Below are 19,649 nucleotides of genomic sequence, written 5' to 3' on the forward strand. Positions count from 1 at the left end.
AAACAAAATTTTGCGTTAAAAGTCTGTAAACTTACCGCTGTGCCACTGGGGGGGGGGGGGGTCAAATGGTTAGCAAACTGATAAGTATGGTGATTTAAGATTTTTTTTCTCGCTAATGAATGTGACGTAACCCCATAACTTTTGCATTCATAATCTATACTGGTCTAAAACACGCTGGAAATTAAAACACATTTGGATTTGTTTGTTTTAGAGCAAAGCCACATTGGGCTATCTGCTGTGTCCACCGCTGGGAATTGAACGCCGGATTTTAACGTTGTAAGTCCATAAAACTACTGACTGGGGGACAACAGGTTGTGGAATAAACAAAGCTGAAATATATATTGCAGAAGGTGTAATAACAATTTTGTTTTAACCAGTCACACGATGCCGTGCTCCTTGTTTAAAGAATATAGTCGGACACTATTTACAGAATAGCAGTAAATTATTACAAACCATCACACAGAATGGACCTTTCATAATGTAAAGTTCAAAGGGTATTTTTATGCTTTATTAACGAAAATGGTCCAACTTAGATACCTTAAAATTCATTTAGTTCACTGTTTCAGGGTGGCCGAACAGCTTTATATGTTGCTGCTAGAGGAAGTTTTACAGCAATTGTTGACTTGCTGATAGGTGTAGAGCGGGAACTTTCCAGTAAAACAAATCAGGTATGGTTGAAATCAAACCCTATTACATGATTATAGCAGGAGCGAACCTAAAATAACAGTTATTTTATACCGTTTATTATCTTAATAAACTTGAAATTCTCTAATAGAGCACCAATCTGGTAAAACTGGAAAATGATTAAATATTTCAAATAACCAAAACCATTACTGACTTTTGTAGTTAAAACTTATAGTATGTTCACACCAAACAACAACGCCATTTCAATAGCACAAAAGATATCAGTGCTATTACTTATATAATAAATGACACCTTTAAAACTTTTATCACATACATATTTGAAGTAAAGTGACAACCATGTCATTTTTATGTGACCTCAGTAAATATTATACAATTCCATTTTAATGTTGTATTACGTTAATTCCAAAGACAAACTAGTCAGTATGTCACATAATTTTATTATCTTAGCATTTTCAAAGTTTAATTTTTTCTAACAAAGAAGTAAACGAATCGAGTGTAAATTGTTTTTTTGGCTACAGAAAAGTTTCTAAGGCCTTTTCAAAGCTCTTAAATTTTTTCTACAACAGTAGTAAAATTGCTTACCAATGACATGTTCTTTATTATGTGGTATTTCCATGCATATCATCTGTTTTCTACCTCCTTGTATTAATAAGATTTTTTTAACATTTGTTATTTGTACAAGTATGTGAAGTTTCCAAATAACACTTTGGTCAAGAAGGTCGTTAAGTTTCTTTTTCTCAAGCTACCTATTGTTCTGTGTCATTCACCTATAGTGAATTTTTTTTATGCACAAAGCTACACAATTGGCTATATGTGCTCTGCTCACCACGAGCGTTGTAAGTCCGCAGACATGCCGCTATGCCACTGGGGGTGGGGGGGGGCTCATCTTTTGTGACACCGTTTGTCTTCCTGTGGGAATGATAGCTGCAAGGTCACTATTGATATGTGAAGATAGCCAGTTATATTTTTCACTAGTAATCAAGTGATCACTTGGGGTAATGACCTCTCTCATGTTTCATTGGGAATGAGCAGTCACGTGGATAGTTTTAGTCACTCATGGTAAATGTAACATTTAAAAGTTAAATAAGTAATGTCAGGTTTATTCAGTCTGGAACAAGAGATCAATGGATTTCTTCTTGTTTATGATCTGAACTGAGAGCATTTTCAAACCCAACTCTTCAGTAAAGGCAACTGTCCGTTGTGGTAAGTAAAACATATATTTTCACTGTGTTTGTTTTATATAAAGATTTCTATTCTGATTGTACACGTGTGTTCAGATTCTTTTTATTTCTCACAACCTCAATTAGTCAGAGAATACATAATTATTGTACAGTTTATATCTTGGTGAATCTTCTGTTATTCAGAGGAACTATCTTCTCACTCTTAGGAGAAGTAAGTCTATCAGAAATGACCACAATTACATCGATTCACCAATAGGTTTTATGGAATCCTTAAAATACTGATAACTTATCGTCACAGGAAACATTACAAGTTTTGTAAAAGTAATGATATTAGCCTTAAATGATGTTAGAATTTAGGGGAAAATATTAAATATGATGTGAAATGCTCATAAGTTTAACAAATTGTAAATGATATGTGGCATTTCCAGGTGGGTTTAAATTAACATTAGAGTTATATCAAACAGGTCTGCTAGATTAAGAGACTTGCTCAATATATTGATTACAGAGACTGGACACAAGGTGCATAAAATTCACAATCTTTGATATGCATTAAACGCAAACAAAGTTTGTGAACTAAGCTTGCTTAAATATTAGAAATCACTCTGCTGGGATACTTTTAGTTCTTAACCCTTCAAGATCCTATTCAGACTATACTCTTTCAAGATGATGTTCCAGAGAGACTGTCTAAATCCAACTTTCCTCACTTTGCAAGGAACGTTGCATTTACTCAAGGCGACTAACACTACTGCGTGACTGGTCATTCCCATTCAAACTCCACCTGTTCTACCATTGAGAGAGCACTGCTGTCAACATTCTTGCACATTGTGCAGTATTACAACAAATCTTTTATGGGCAGAACAGGAAGTCTATCACTGCTAAATTAGGGATAGGTAGCTTTCGTGTATCTTTACGCGAAATTCAAACCAAACCAATCAATTCAACAAGACAGAAACGCATGGTATACTTATGTAACATAGATACACCAAAAATTATCATTTGTAGTAAACAACATATCAATTAAGCATCTGATTTGGTTGTTTTTAAGCACAAAGCTATACAAGAGGCTGTCTGTGCTCTGCCCATCACGAGTATCGAAATCAGATTTTTAGCATCGTAAATCAGTAGACTTACTGCTGAGCCACTAAAGGGGTATCAATTAAGCATGACTGAAAATTGTCACACAGCATTCACGTTTTATCTTTAACCACTATACACTGATGAAATATTATTATGAATGTGCAACATTCTGTATTGTATCAATAAAATGCAGTATACAGCATTCATTCAGTGAGGTCTACAATATTCATTTAATGAGGTTTGCAACATTCATTCATTCATTATATGTGGTAAAATTAGATCTGCAGCACTCATCATTACTTGTTATAAAATTAGGTCCAGAAAGTCCATTCATTACATGTGCTAAAATGAGATTTACGGCATTTATTCTTTTCAAAATATAAAATATCTACAACATTCACGCTCCCCAGTGGCACAGCGGACCTATAACGATAGAAACCGGGTTTCGATACCCGTGGTGGGCAGAGCACAGATAGCCCATTGTGTAGCTTTGTGCTTAATTCCAAACAAATAAACAAAAAAAAATACAAAATTCATTCGTTATCTGTGGTAAGATGAGGTCTACAATATTCCTTCATTATGCGTTGTTTCCCCACAGAAACAGTTTCCACAATTAATTAAAGATACTCACTAATCTGTCGCTTCAATGTTTCTGGTATCTAATTGTTCACTTTAGTAAAGACCGCATAAATATAGGGATAACATTTTGTACCATAAAGTGGAAGCATATGCAAGACAAATCAGACTTGTTTGAGCAGAACTGGTGTATAATAAAACGAGGTGTATTACGTCGGCTGTGATTTCAAATATATTCTGAAAGTATTGTATTGCTACTGATGTATACGTAATAGTGAAAGTGGTTACGCAGATAATGATTTTCACGTTTTACATTTGATGTGTTTTGTGACAACCTGTGTGAAAGTATTAAATAGAGCTGCCCGTAAATGATGATGATATTCAAATTGTTGTTTTGAGGACCATATTGATAAACAGTACTTTCGAATTTCCAGTGGGATGCATACTTGATATGTCATTGTACATGAAAACGGTATACAAAGTATTACTATATTAACAGTGTAAGTTATGTTGCATGCAAGTTGCATTTAATTGATAGAAATTATAGGCTTTATCAGAGTATACAGCTTTTTGTAAGTTTCAGTGAGGAAAACTAGTTTTGGTTTTGTCTTGCACCATAGGTGATTCTACATTTATTGTTAAAGACTTAAATATTTGTTACTAAACAATACACAGCAGTATATCTGCGGACTTACAACGCTAGAAACCGGGTTTCGATACCCGTGGTGGGCTGAGCACAGATAGCCCATTGCGTAGCTTTGTGCTTAACTTCAAACAAACATACTAAACAATAAATAGGAGTAAACGTTGAAGAGACTAGAGCTACAAAGGGGGGGGGGGGATCACGTATTTAAAACTTATGTATCGTATACTTTAATATAGGTATGCACTAAATGGGCATACTTGTATCAGTCCGAAATAATTTAACACATATGTATATGTATGTAGTTACTGCTAAAAATATGGTGCAATGTAAATAGCATTTAACATGTTCTTCACCAATATCCTGTCTAAGGAAGGCAGAAATTTAAGTAAACCTCTAATTTGTAAAACATACCCCAAAACCCTTAAAATAATTGTAATTTCAGTAATTGTAATTGGTCGTGTTAATTCCAAATGATGATATAAGATTTAAAAGTTCAATATGATCTTACTTTACTCATTGCATGACTTGGGTTAAAAGTAGATTTTTACATTGATTTTATCAAGAAGGTTTCTAATGAGGAAATAGTTCCGAAGCACAATGATCACAAACATTTATCGATAAGCCTTGTTAAAGGAATAATTTCATATCTTAAATCCTGAAACTAATTAATCTATGACTATATATATTTTCCTTTTATTTATCTCTTCTTTTATGTGTGCTATATTCATTTATATGGTGCTGCCATCTGTGTACAGCAGCAAAAGATTATAGCTATTGGAAAAAATTTGATAACTGAATAAGATAATTATCTACTTACATATTCTAAACAAGGGGCAGATATAAGTAAAATAAATCCAATGTTTCCACTATTTTCATACAGGAAGCTGTAAAAGGCACAAGTAAATATTATTATTATTGCTAAGCATATTTCAACTAACCTACTTCAACATCTTCAAGTTATTTTGTGAACTTATGATTAAAATGTTTTTAAACATTAAAATCTTGTAATAGCGTAATTTTATATTTAATAGGCTAACCACTCTCCTGATCAAGCTGAGAAAAATTCTTTCTGTGCGGAACAGAGCGATGCTCAACACAAACATATGAAACAAGTACTCTGGACATTAGCCAAAAGTCACCTTGAACCAAGTGACTGGCGCCATCTGGCGAGATACTGGAAATTTACCGAAGAACATATGCGAGCCATTGAGCACCAATACACGGGTAAGTTTTATAAAGTGTATACAAATAAGTTATTTTATTTAGGATTTGATACCTATTAAAATATCAGGATGCCATTCTAAAACCATACGTACAATGACATTTATTTACACAACAGTTCTGAAATATAATGTTAATTACAAGAATTTATGTCCTATAAATATAATGTCTTATCTACTAATACTATAATCTAGTGCCTAAAAATAGTAAAATAATCGTGTTCCAGAAACAATGATAAAATACTTCAAACAACCGTGTTTGTTCTGTTATTTAATATAACAGCATGTTTATACCTTCATTGTATTATTAATTAAAGCCTAATAATGAGTCTTACAAACAAGGATCATCACACAGGAAGGACATATGATCCACACAGAAAGGTGGACAAACTGTCTGTCAAAGACCTGTAAAATACAAATGCATTTTTATCTTAACTAACTAAAAGAAAAGAAGTAAGTTGCATATAAACCCACTAATGTATTCCATATCTCAATACCATTGATGGCTAGAAAACGTCTAATAGACGCAAAATGGAATTATTTACAAAATAAACACAATAACAATAAAATAGTCGAATAAATATTACTAACTTAATATAGTCTCCAAACAATGCGGCAATAAAACAAATATTGTATAAATAGGGTGATAATAAAGAAAGTTTTGCAGTTAAACACATCATATCTCACAAACGATATGGCACATGATGATGAAATTGCACAGGGGTTTTAAGGGTATCATACAGATTCAAGTACAACAGTTATCACCAGGGGTGTCACTGTGGTTTCTTTCGCATGTTTCATACTGGTATAAAAGGGCTCAATCAATCAACACGAAACTAACAACGTTGCAGAGAAATGATGGTATTACTCCAAAGGATACAATGCTGAGGCAAGTCTTAGGGAATACCATAGGGTGCATAACATTCTTACTGTGCACAAGTTCATAAAAACAATTGAGGAGACAGGCTGCACTTGTGATAAGCTGCATGTAAGCCAACCAACAACACCTACTAAAACTACCACTGATGTCAGCCATGCCATATCAGAACAAGCCAGACCTCAAGGATGCAGTTGTCCAGGAAGTTGGAACTATACTAGATGAGAAGCATGTTGTTGTTGTTGTTGCAAAATCTCTTGTCACACAGATGCAATGCATTCTAGATGCTGGAGAGTTATGTTTTGAACAGTTGCTGTGATTGATCAGACATAAGGTCATAGTGGCACCCCATATGACAGCATGTATAACTGTAGCATTTGCATGATACCGTTAACTTCCCTGTGTAATATTTCCTTCCCATGCCATACCATTTGCAAAATATGATGTTCTAAACTGTAAAACTTTCTTTATAATCGCCCTGTATATATACATTGTACATCTTCTTAAGAAAGTGGAAATGAGTTATGTGTTTGTATACTCAAGTTATGTATTTTGGATCTCATTGTTAAATAAGTTTCTTGTTGCATTTTCTTTCAGCCACATGACTCTCTTTACAGATGTTGAATCATTTATTCCATCTACCCAATGTTTCAGTGAATATGGGTTTAATAAGATAATAAGTAGTGTTTACATTTAGCAATCATGCAAAAGTACTGTTAATGTTGCAAAAATATTTATTGAATTATATAAGCTAGCTGAAATATCGAAAGAAAACATATATAGTTTTTAGATACATTGTTTCCAGGCAAATAATTCAAATAACATTTTTAATTACAATTCTCTATGAAAATTCATTTCTGTGTTGTTATTATTATCAGGTAATTTATTTTGTTTTTTCAGGGAAGACAAGTTACAAAGATCATGGTTACAGGATGATGATAATTTGGCTACATGGACTTCCACCCACAAAAAATCCCCTCAAGGAACTATTTGAAGCACTTGTAGCAATAGGAAAACGAGACGTAGCAGGTTTGTAACTGAAGTATATATTTTGCTTTTGTGTAAATTGCAGAATGAGTAATCCTGTTTCTAATTTTTTTTTTATTTTCAACATTAATAATTAAGAAATGTCAAATCCAACCCTGTTTGGGATTAAAGGGGGAATATATTGGAGTAAATGTTGATTGAAAGTACTGTTCATAAAGAAAATTATAAGTTTTTAGTAAAAAGTGGTTATCTAATAATGTATAAGTGTTTTAGATGTGTGTGTGTTTTTTATTCGTAGTATGTAATATTTACAAAATTCAGCACAAAATCAGAATCTCGTGATTGATTATTTCAAAAGTTAACATCGGATATCAGTTTCTAAACTACCACAGGTTTTTTCTTGCTAATTAAAAATGCACTAATTGTTTGAAAGAAAATGGGAGAAATAGTTTCTTTAAAAATGATAGAAACCTTTTAAACCTAAAATATGTAGATCATGGTGATAAAACTTACAGATAATTTCATTGCAGAAAAGATACGTAGAAAAGTGGAGGAGGATTATATGCCAAGAAGTTGTACACCAGAAAAGATATGTATGATGTGTTTAATTTTATGATCATCAAATGATCAAACTTTCAGATTCCAACGACACCTGACACATATTTTAGTAAAGACAAATGCCATAAAGATCTAGTTTCGTGTGCAAACCACAATACAAAATGAACAAAAGGCCACAATGAAAGAAGTGGAATGTTTTGCAGGGTTTTCAGTTTAATCAAATGATAACATTTAAACAGTTTGTGACTTAAAATCTATGCACTACATTAAATTACTGAGATGTGCCAATAAAAAGTCTTGTCGTTCATTGTTGGACAGTGGTATGTGACCGTCCGTACACACATGTCCAGCTGTATGAAATAAAGTATTAAACAAGAAAAAGAAATGGTTCAGAATGTCTTCGATTCACAAATAATCAACTTTCTAAGGATAAAAAAATTAAGTCAGTGTTTTTCTCATCTTCATTTTGAATGTAAAAAATAAAAACCTAGGTATGTGTTGCCATTAGTTAAGCCCAAGTAAAACGAATTCTAACGAAATTATAAAAAATCTAATTTGTAAATTAAGGACATATTTACTAGTGCCTTTCCTAGTTATCAGCCTGAGACAAATTAACCAAAAATATTCCTTTCTATTATGCCTCATAATGTAGATCTTTCTTCTAGGTATTAGAAAAAAATTTTTTTTTTTATATTTCAGTGAGTTTGGATTACACTAACTAAACATAAGTTGAATATCTTTGTTTATGTGTTAACACCAAAAAATATAGTTAAGAGTGAGGGTAGATAAATGAAGATTTAATGCATTCTAGTCATTATAGGTTTTAGGTCTTTGATGCATTAATTTATGATATTTAATAATTCTTGTCAGTTTGTCATAGAAGTCCTTAATTAATTTATAGATTATTTCAAACTTATTTCCATTCTGATCTATGCACTTAGTTTAATTTTGATCAGAAAATCTTAATAATTATTTTGTGAGCCCTCAACCTTAGTAGTAGATATCATTACAGGTATCACCTACCTCAAGAATTTTGTACATGGTATTTAAAAATACTCTCCACTATGTCTTTATCAGATCGGGATGCCAAAAACAGAAAATCTGCTTAACTCACCTTGACACACTTTAACAGCACCTGTAAAAAAATCTGGTTATCAAAGAATACTAACGTTTAACACTTGCAGTCAACAGAAAGTTCTTAAATCTTTTATCCAAAAAAGGCTTCTAGTGATTGTCTCCAACAGTGCCCCAAGAACTGATGCTGACCTTGAAACATGTGTCAGATGTAACATTCCTACATGTTTGGTACCTTTCAAAATCAGTTTTGTTCATAAATTGTTATAACAGCTGTGGAATCTTGGAACACAGGCCACTGACTGTGTCTCTCAAGTATCTGTGTTCAGAGGCTAACAGTATTTAAATCACCAAATAAAAGTGATTATTGGACTTCATATTTGACTTATTTGCTAGTGGCCTTTTTTAATTACTGCATAACATAAGTAAAAAGGCCTTTTTTTCATACAATTCAGTCTTAAACTGAACAGGAACTTTGAAATTTTTCATGTTAGCATCTTTTCTGACAAGAACATCTGCCTGAAAAGAAATGTTGTAAAATACATAATCAATTATATTAAAAAAAAAAGAGTTAAATTAACATACAAAGAACATTTAGGCAAAAGGACTGCAATGTTTATAAGAGAGGTTCAATTCAAAATACTTAATAAATTAAGTGCCTAAAATAAAAAACATGCAAGGATAAGAGAGTTGTAGTCACAAACATTGTAGGAAATTACCTATAGAGCCAGTGGATCTATTTTAGTTTTCAGGATTTTTAACAATATAATGTGACTTTACCGTTCTGTTGTTTAAACATGGGGTAACAAAACCATTGAACTTGTCTGTTAAAAATTTCTAAATCCAGACTATCCTCTTTATGTACTTCTTTTATACCTAAGTGTTTTATTTACCATCTTGCTGAACTAATGTTTAAATATTATTTGATTGACAATAATGAAAAAATAACCCATGAAAGTGTTGCTACAAAAGCAAACTTGAAAGCTTAAATAACACTGTAAGGGTAGATAACAGAAGATATAATGCATTCTAGTGGTATGTGACTGTTCGTATGCCCATACCAAGCTGTACGAAATACAGTATTAAACCGGAAAAAACAAATTTTATTTCTGCTTTGGTGAAAAGAAGAATAAAAAATACCAACCTCAAATAAAGAAGAAATATACTAAATCTGATAATGTAATATATATATAAAGTTTCAAAATGAGTCCTGGTTTGGAATCTTTTTTATGTGAGAAAAATAAGAACATCTTAACTGCTACAGTTTGAATTTGTACAGGCTCCAAACCTCAATCCACTTAAAAGATCTAGGCATTTATATTACATATGATTTTGCTGATTTATCAGAATTGATAGTTGCTTCACAAAAGTTTGTTGAAAAGTGGATGGACAAGAGTTGCAAATGCGAGTTTAAATATCATCATATGAAATTTTCAAGGTAGGCCATGTCTAATATTGTGAAAATTCTTCAAATAACATTTAAAAAAATTCCAGAATAGTAATTGAGTTCTCCTATATTCATAACCCACAAGAAAAGGCTATTTTTTGTACGGAGATCTATATCATTTTTTAATGTCGTGAATGTATTATAAATATAGGATTGATTCTAGATTCTGAAATTAGTTTTTTGAAGCAACCACTTATGAATTTAATTGCTATATGTGTTTGAACTTCTTGTAATAACACCCATTACCTGTGATTCTACACATGTTGCTTGTCGATTTTCTTGTGGATTTTTCAGGACTTATATTTCTAATTCCCTGCTAGAGAAAGCTTATTTTTTTTCAGTTTTTGAATGTTATTGTGGTTAGTATGATGTTCTTACTGTGTTGCTGTTGTTATCCTTGAAGGCAATTTCATAACCTTGAGTTTCTATATCTCTAAAAGTTATCAAGTTAATATGAGTACAATATAAGATACTTTTAAGCAATCTTAAAGAGTTAATAAAACTTCCAAACATCCAAATAACTGTAATATCATATTTATAGCACAAGATCTTTATATAAAACTGTTATGCTTGATAACTAATTGTTAATGCTTGACTGTTGAAGTCTTTGTGTTTGTAGCCTTTTAAAAAGATTCTATTATAAAAGAAAGAAACTGTTCTACTTTTATTTGAATCAAATATATCAAAGTATAATAGGACAGTTCCCTTTATCACACACTGTAAAATGAAAAAGAATAACTGTAGTTTTTGAAATTCTTACATGTTCTAATAAACAGTTTTTTACCAAACAGTATTTCTGGATAATTTTTTTAGTCAGATTTCTCTAGTTAAGAAAATATTTACTCATTTGCTATTTTTTACACATATATCTTTTTTTTTTTGCCATAGAAATTCACATTCATAGCATGTTACTTTGAAATATAACATTGATTGAAGGATAGCACAGTTTTATTCTCTACATATATCTAAATGATATTCATCACATATTAGTCCAAATTCAGCATAGTCTGTGTAACTAGAACGACCAGAAACAGGTATACTACAACAGCTTATCGTTTTATAATATGAAATATTCTTTATTTATGTATTATATCATTGAAAAGAAGAATAGAAAATACACACGTCAAATCAAAGAAAGAAGAAATAAATAATAAATATATGGTTCAAAAATGTAATAATTTTATAAATAGACAAAAAAAAATATTATAATAAGTTAATCAGACCATTTTAATCCAAACTTAGCATAGTCTAGGTAGCTAGGATGAACTGAAACAGTATACAGGTTGACCATCACTAGTCCGGCAATCAGTAATCCGGCACTAATTTCGGCTAGAACAATTTCAAATACAGTAAAGCAAGATACACGCTATTAGGTGAATACTTTAGTCTCACTTGAAAGTTTTCTTTCCAATATTTTCTTTGATTAAAACTTAAAGAAAACCCCGTTTTATGGGATATTTTAATTTTAAGATGAGATGGTTAGCTAGTGGGGTTGGTGTATTCTAACCTAATAGATGGCTAATCCGGCACCCTCCAGGTCCCGATGATGCCGGATTAGTGATAGTGAACCTGTACTACAACAGCTTTGAAATATGCAATAAATAAACAACAATATCCATCTCCGATAAAGGTGAGATAATTAATCAGTGAAAGAGTCACAAATTTAATAATCTTTTAAATAAACATAAACAAAGCTACACAATGGGCTATCTGTGCTCTGCCCGCCACGGGTATCGAAATCCGGATTCTAGCATTGTAATTTAGCAGACACACCGCTGTGCCAATGGGGGGGGGGGGGGCATCTAATAATGAGGTAAGTATGAAAGAAACTAGTAATTATTTAAAAGTCAAAACTAATCATCAAATATGTGAAATAAACTTATTATCATTCATATAAAGAAATCTTGCAATTGTCAGCCAAATGTATAAAAAACTAATAATCATTTGCACTTGAAAGAAACCATAAAGTTTAGTTAGTTATCTGTTGGCCCGGTGGATAAGACACTCGACTCGCAATCCGAGGGTCGCGAGTTCGCGTCCTTGTCGCACCAAACATGCCCACTTGGGCGTGGGGCTAGCAGCTCCACCCCGATAACAATCTGCTATAGAAACTGCAACAACACTTCCGTCGGCAAAGAGTTGTTGTAGCCCTATGTTCCACTAGGAACGACAAGAACTAAGAAGAAGAAGAAGTTATCTGTTTGCTTGGAAGAACTAGTAATTATTCAAATAAAAAAAATCATCTATTAAAAAAAATTAAACATTTGCTTTCTAAAACTATATTGACAGATTAATTAAATGGGAATAAAAGAACATCTTTGGACTGGGCATAGCCTAAAGTTAACAATCACACGAGAGAAGCCCAAGGGTTGGTTGGCAGTGAGTGCTGTTAACTTGCTGCTTTCCCTCTAATCTGTCAGTTGAAAGTTGGAAGGCTATGTGCAGATAACCTCTGTGAAGCTTTATGTGAAATTCTAAAACAAAAAAAAACTTCCTTGAATGATTTTAAATCTTTATGACATGAACTAAATTATAAATTATAATGTTTTATATCTTTCTTTTTTTTAACGTTTTTACATGGGATTTAAGTTTCTCAAATAATGTCTAATCAGATTCCAATTAACAAATGAATTTACATTAAGTGCTGACTAAAACAAGAGAGTAACAATTTTGAGAGGAAATCACGAGAATAAACAGATCACTGAAGTTTATGAATTGTATGATGAATGTTTAAGAAAGTATAGGTTTGGAAATATTTCACAAATCTTTTCGACTACTTTCCTCTGACTACCCTTGTTGATGGATATGTTTGAACTTTTTTTAGGATTTTTATCAAGATCATTATTCTACCTTTAATTCATTATCAGCATAAAATTTGAGTAAGTGTTTTTTCTGTAAACTTGTGTGTTTTTCAGTCAGTCTATTATGTCTTTCAACAAACAAATACTTAGTCTTACTGTAAGAAAATCTTATAGGTGTCTTATTTCCCAATTGACCTTTTCTCCAAAGTGCAAAAAAAAAACTTTTAGTAGACTTTTTGGAACCCTTGTTCACTGAACATGGCATTTGATATTAAGCTGAAGACAGCAGAACCTTGTGGTATTGTTTTTTCTATGAAACCGTTTTTATTGTTGTTGTTGTTTTGCAATATATTCAGTAATAATTAAACACTAAAAAGGTTTTTATTTCTGTGATTTTTATTAGGATAGAATTACTTTTCATTAAATAATGGCCAAGATTCCTGCTATATATATTTTTTCAATGAACCAAATAAACACTGATTCTCAATAATAATAAAAAAGCTGTGTGAAATTCTATTTCAGAAAAACTCACTGAGTTATAAAACAATGCATCCATGTAGTTCCTTTTTATTTACACAATAAAAATGAGAAAGGTTTCCTTTTGTAGACAGAAAGCTACACAATGGGTTATTTATGCTATGTTCATTACAGGAATTGAATCTGGATTTTAGCGTTTAGTGTTACAAAACCTCAAGCTTATTGCTAAGCCTCCAAGGTGCACAAAAAGAAACAAGCACAACAAAAAAAAGCCTGTAATGAGAGCGAATTCAATAACAACATCATGCAAAACGAGATGGTTTTTGTTGTTGTAGTTTACCAAACTAAAGAAACTTAACAAACTGTTTATAAGGCCCTTGAGAAGGTAGCTAGCAATTTCATGCTTAAATTTCACTGGATTTCTGGATCCAGGAAATTCAGTTACAGTTCCATCACGTGTCAAAATATATATACTGTTTTTAAGCTATATAAGAATTATGTTAAATTCAGTTTCATAACTAGTTCATTGATGGAACTATGAAACCTGTAAATCTATAAAAAATTCACTGTCTCTGAATAAATGCACAATAAATATGTTCTTCCTACAAATGAATGTTTCAGTTCAGAAATTTCTATTGAAAATAAAATGTTTGCTTTGAAGACCTTATAAAGTAATCTTTTTAGTGATTGAAGAATATCTGATGAAAACTCAAGTTAGCCAACTGTTTTTACAATGATTTCATCTCTTTCAAAAATAAAAATTTTAAATAAATTATTGTTAATTATTTAGGTGCTACCTATCAAACGCATCTGGTGGTGTGGTTTCATAACGAAATACAATAATTACTAAATAACAGGACATCATGCATGGTTTCACTAATGTAGTCAATTTTGCTATAAATAATATTTGACTGAACGTTATATATACTATTTAAAATGTAGGTTGTTGTGTTGGAAATGTGACTTAGAAAAAAGCAATAATAATTTTTGCCATGAAATATCAACCTTTTCTTTTATCTCAATGCTCAATGGTGAAATCAACAGAGAAAAATTAAAATATTGTCAAACTGATATTAATTCTCCACTTCCATTAGCATTAGGAAAGTTAAAAGCAACAAGAAATTATTATAAATATTCGATGATAGTCTGAATATTTCTAACTTTATGCGATAGATGGCGTCCGTTTCATTACTTTCTTCATGTCTGAAATCTTCGTGCCAGCGAAAGGTCATTTTACTATATTAAACTTCATCATTGCAAGTTAGGCATACGAGTGGCATAAGCTTAGAAATATACAATTAAACGGGGAAAAAAAACTGCGGAGAAAAAGAGAACTAAATATTAATCAGCCAATTATAAGCATTGTTTTCAAGTTGAATGCACAAATTGTTACTAATTTAATTATATTAATTTGAAAGTTCGTTCGTTCGTCCATTTGTTGAGTTTCACTAATGCCATGCATTAGTGTGAATTACCCAATATGATTAAATTTATAAGTTTTTGAAAGTTGTCGAGTTCATTTATAAGCTCTTAATTTGTTCGAAATAAATACAAGAATACGCAAACAATGAATATAAAATAATTTCGTTTTCAGTTTACTTACTGATTAAGTATTATTTTATTACAAGTTACAGTTTTTACAGTAAAGATGGCTTGGCATGGCCAGGTGGTTAGAGCGCTCGACTCGTATCTGCAGGTCGCGGGTTCGAATTTTCGTCCCACTTGCTCTTTCAGCCGTGGGGGCGTTGTAACGTGACGGTCAATCTCACTATTCGTTGGTAAAATAGTAGCCCAAGAGTTGGCGGTGGGTGGTGATGACAAGCTGCCTTCCCTCTAGTCTTACACTGCTAAATTAGGGACGGCTAGCGCAGATAGCCTTCGTGTAGCTTTTCGCGAAAATCAAAACAAACAAACAATACAGTAAGGAAGATTTACTTGAAACTGATCACACCAGTGATCGAAACGTCGTACCTGTCCTAAAAATAAATCTTCCTTACTCTAAAAGATGTAACTTGAAATAAAAGAATGAATACGAAATTATATAATTTTTCTATTGAATTAAAAGTTATAATGATCAAGTTACACCAAGCAACTTCCGAAATAACATTTCATCCTTATACATAATAATATAAAATATCTTGAAGACATTTAATTATTGTTTCTCTTTGATCTAGAGTGCACGTTGCCCCTGTGGTAGAGCTCTAGATTTCGATAGTTGGCGAGCCGGGTTAGAACCTGTCCGAAACCAAAAGAATATCTCTCTTTTAAGCTGTTGGTGCGTTATAAGAATGACAGTCAATCCTTTAACATCTCAGTAGCATCGTTACAAAGACTAAATACTATACTTTTTTAATCTATATCATTTTCTAATGTAATTTTAGTTAATTTTTACACAGGTGCTCGATTTAAGCAACTGACGTTTCCATATTTGAAAGCTGATTATAAAGCACGTTTCGTTTATAGCGTATTGAACCTCTCCCTGTGATAAGTACAAATTCACACTACTACACTGTTTCTAAGCGCAAAGCTACACAATATGCTATCTGCTTTATGACCACGGCGGTTATCGAACTTCGAATTTTTAGAGTTATAATTTCTCAAGCTTAGGTGGGTTTATTAAGATATAAAAATTTTAATATAAACAGTTGATGCTTATATATTCATACACAAATTATCAAATAAAAAGTATCTAAAAACTACATGTAAACGATACGGAAGTGTATATAGATTTATAAGTTTTATGTTAACATTTGAGACATTCAAACTGAACGATAATCTATTCAATTTTTGTAAACGACATGGTTTGCTTGTTTATTTTTGTTTTTAGTATAATACTGCAAAATGAACTATACTGTGCTATTTCCGATTCAAAGCTTAAACTCCTAATTCTAGCGTTATAAGACCTCAATCTTACCGCTGGCCCACCACGTAACGTGTATGGAGTATCTAAATCGTATTGTATCGTATGTGTACTGTCTAAATTGCATGATAATCTATGTAAATACGTAAATCATATTCATGTTATATACAGCCTACCAGTAAGTAAATAGAGAACACCGAGAATGCAAGAAGACCGTATTCATGGCACTATATTCAAATAACCCCGAGATATAAGTACAGATATAGTTCGGTAATTACTATATAATACAAACAGCAATGTCACGAATGAATAGGGTGACAAAGTAGTTCCATTCACGTCGGAAAGCAACAGTTTCTGAATTGTCCCAGTGTTCATAACCAAAAATATTTGATTTTAAATTTATTACAGAGCTACTAAGGTCATCTGCTATTGACCAGAGGAAAGGCAGCTAGTCAGCAACATCCTACCACCCACCATCTACCCTAAGGGATTGACTGTCACTCTTATAACGCCCACACCTTAAAAGCAAGGAACATTTTGAGGCATTATTCAAATTCGATCCCGGCTTGCCAACTCTGAAATCCAAAGTTCTATCAAATGGCCAGCCCGCGCTCCAAACTAACTTGAACGGACATTTTTTGATGTAAGGAGGAGTGTGGAGAAATGCCCACTTTAAACAATCGCCATTGTTGGAGGACAGGTGAAAGTGTGCTCCAATACCACCAGCAATTATCTTCGTTGCATCGATACAACGACAGAATATCTAGACGAAAGCAATTCCTCACTCCAGGCAATATCGTGTTTCGACAGCAGTGGGCATCACAGATAATATCAGATTTTGGAAAAAGTCCAGATTTGTACAATTCTCAGACAGTGAACGCACCTAGCTATCCTCAGAGGAACTTTTGTTGAACCATCTGCTAGCCACGGCAAACTACGGAGGCATTTCTTTTAAAATGTGGGGGTAACATTTGGGCAGTCGGACGATTACACCTGGTGGCGCATACGAAGGAACGATCACTGCTGCTCGATAGAGAATAATTCTCGAGCAAGGCTTTCTACCTATCTACGCCAGTGACCAGCTTACAATGCAAGGCAGTGTTTCCATGCAAGATTGGGCTACTGTCTATTCAGCCCGTATCACAAAATGATGGTTTGATAGCATTATTACTTTTCTGAAAATGTATCCCTTGATCATTCCCTGCGAAAGTGTCTCAAAGAATAGTTTCTAATCTATGGACACCTTCATCCAAGTTCTTTGTGGTCAGTTCTTGATACTAAGTGTTATAACAGGCAAGAAAAACGACAAGAAATTACTTGAATTGGTCCGATATGTGGACGTAAGTCCGTAATTTGAGGATTTTGGCCTTGGGCCCGCTGCTAGATTCATTATAAAATTATATATATGCTATAAACATTTCTAGTTTTCTTATAAAATCGTATTTTTTAACTTCCTAAGAATTAAAAAATTATAAAAAATTGGTGTGGATAAAAAATTCGAATTAGAAAGTATATTTCATCTTTGACGTCTTTCTTAACATCTACCTTATATTATTATTTTGTTGTTGTTTTATTTTTTGCCTTATCAAATCTTGTCTATGAAGTTTCAATTATTTATCCAATACTTTCCATTTTTTTGTACAAACTTACATAAACAAAGGAAGTTCAATATTGCCAATGTTGTCAAAAGGAATTGTTCGTAAAACTGCGTTTGATTTTTGTTTACATATTTTGCTTCATTTGAAAATTCATCTGAATTTATAATGTTTTGAATGACTTACATGTCATTGAATATTTTTATGTGGACTGATAGCCTTGCATTCTATAGACATTAATATGATGTTTCTAGACTTTATATTTAATTATATACAATAGAAAACAAGTAAAATAAACATTAATACTTTTTTGGTCTTTTTCTTAAAATGTGATAAGAAAAACCACCTCAGTCGTAGTCTAAAAAAATTGAAGCTTTGAAAACTAACTTCATTCCTATTTCTTATTGTTTCAGAAACTCAAGTTCTCGAAACGGAAAGACGTCAACTATTATTTCAAAGTTTGCACGACGGCGTTGAACAAAAGTGTCAATAAACAAATTTAAAGTCTGCCTTTCTTTTCTGTCATGTTTGATGCCGAAGGGCTTTAAAAGGCACAAAACGGGACTACTCGAACAGTTTCCTCAAGTGACGTCAAAAATTTAGATATACCGCTTCTCTAATGAAACAATTTTCAAAAGAACTTACCTCGTTGTTAGTTGGCCCAAGAAAGGGCGAACGATCAAATTGAATTTAAACATGGCGACCAGTAATGCATTGGCGGTGTGTGCCACTAAAAGCATAAAATTTAGGCTGCCGTTGGCACTTGATGTCAAACGTTGAATTCTAGCTTCTAGCAAATATTATATTGCTGTTGTATTTTGTATTATATAAGCAATATTTCAACACGTAAGCTTTAATTTGATAAAACTATGCCTTGCAGGTGCAAAAGAACCAGGCCTCCTTTTGTTCCGTGGAAGCTCTTACAGCTTTTGATGATAATTACTTTTGATTTAGCCAATTTCGTCCGTTGATTGCTTTTGTCCTGTCAATTTCTACCACTCTATTTATCTCACAAAGGCGTTTAAACCGTTTCAATTTTAAACTGTTTCTCATGAATTTCAAATGTCCTTCGGGATAGGACGCCCTTCCGCTAAGTTAGCATGTAGTCTGTTGGATTAGTTTAGAGTTATAAGTAACATTTATTGTACTAATAAAACTTTCTACACTTCAAAATGAACGCGAAAGCAGTACATAATAAGTAATTCATAACAATGTCAAAAGGTTATTTTCAAACAAAGATGATTTCAAAACACTTTTTCCCTTGAGAAAGTATTCTATGCTGGTTGTTTACTTGAACGTATCATTATTATGAACGCCACTTATAGATTTTATTTTAACTGTACTAACCAAATATTACCTGTTTTAAGTAATATAAATACACACACACATTAATTGTGATTTCTACAAAATGTTTTTTTGTAGTTAAGCACAAAGCTACACAATGGGCTATCTGTGCTCTGCCCACCACGGGTATCGAAACCTGGTTTCTAACGTTGTAAGTCCACAGACATACTGTTGTGCCACTGGGGGGGGGGGGCTTCTACAAAAGGAACGATTTGTGTATAAAAAAGGTTAAGTTTTAACTAATGGATGTCGTATATATATATATACACCTGGAAAAAAGTTAA

General features: G+C 32.5%; 1 protein-coding gene across 1 annotated transcript in view; it reads left to right on the top strand.

Moving 5' to 3' along the window:
* Positions 1-11,049, top strand: part of LOC106471191 (ankyrin repeat and death domain-containing protein 1A-like) — a 28,108-nt gene extending 17,059 nt beyond the window's left edge. The window contains exons 8-12 of the mRNA XM_022400830.1: positions 262-276; positions 567-668; positions 5,157-5,349; positions 7,123-7,251; positions 7,740-11,049. Of these exons, the coding sequence (XP_022256538.1) occupies positions 262-276; positions 567-668; positions 5,157-5,349; positions 7,123-7,251; positions 7,740-7,825 (525 nt within the window). The 3' untranslated portion in view covers positions 7,826-11,049. The remainder of the gene's footprint in view (positions 1-261; positions 277-566; positions 669-5,156; positions 5,350-7,122; positions 7,252-7,739) is intronic.
* Positions 11,050-19,649: the final 8,600 nt, after the last annotated feature.

Source organism: Limulus polyphemus, unplaced genomic scaffold, assembly GCF_000517525.1.
Source record: "Limulus polyphemus unplaced genomic scaffold, Limulus_polyphemus-2.1.2 Scaffold111, whole genome shotgun sequence".
NCBI classification, from domain to species: Eukaryota; Metazoa; Arthropoda; class Merostomata; order Xiphosura; family Limulidae; genus Limulus; species Limulus polyphemus.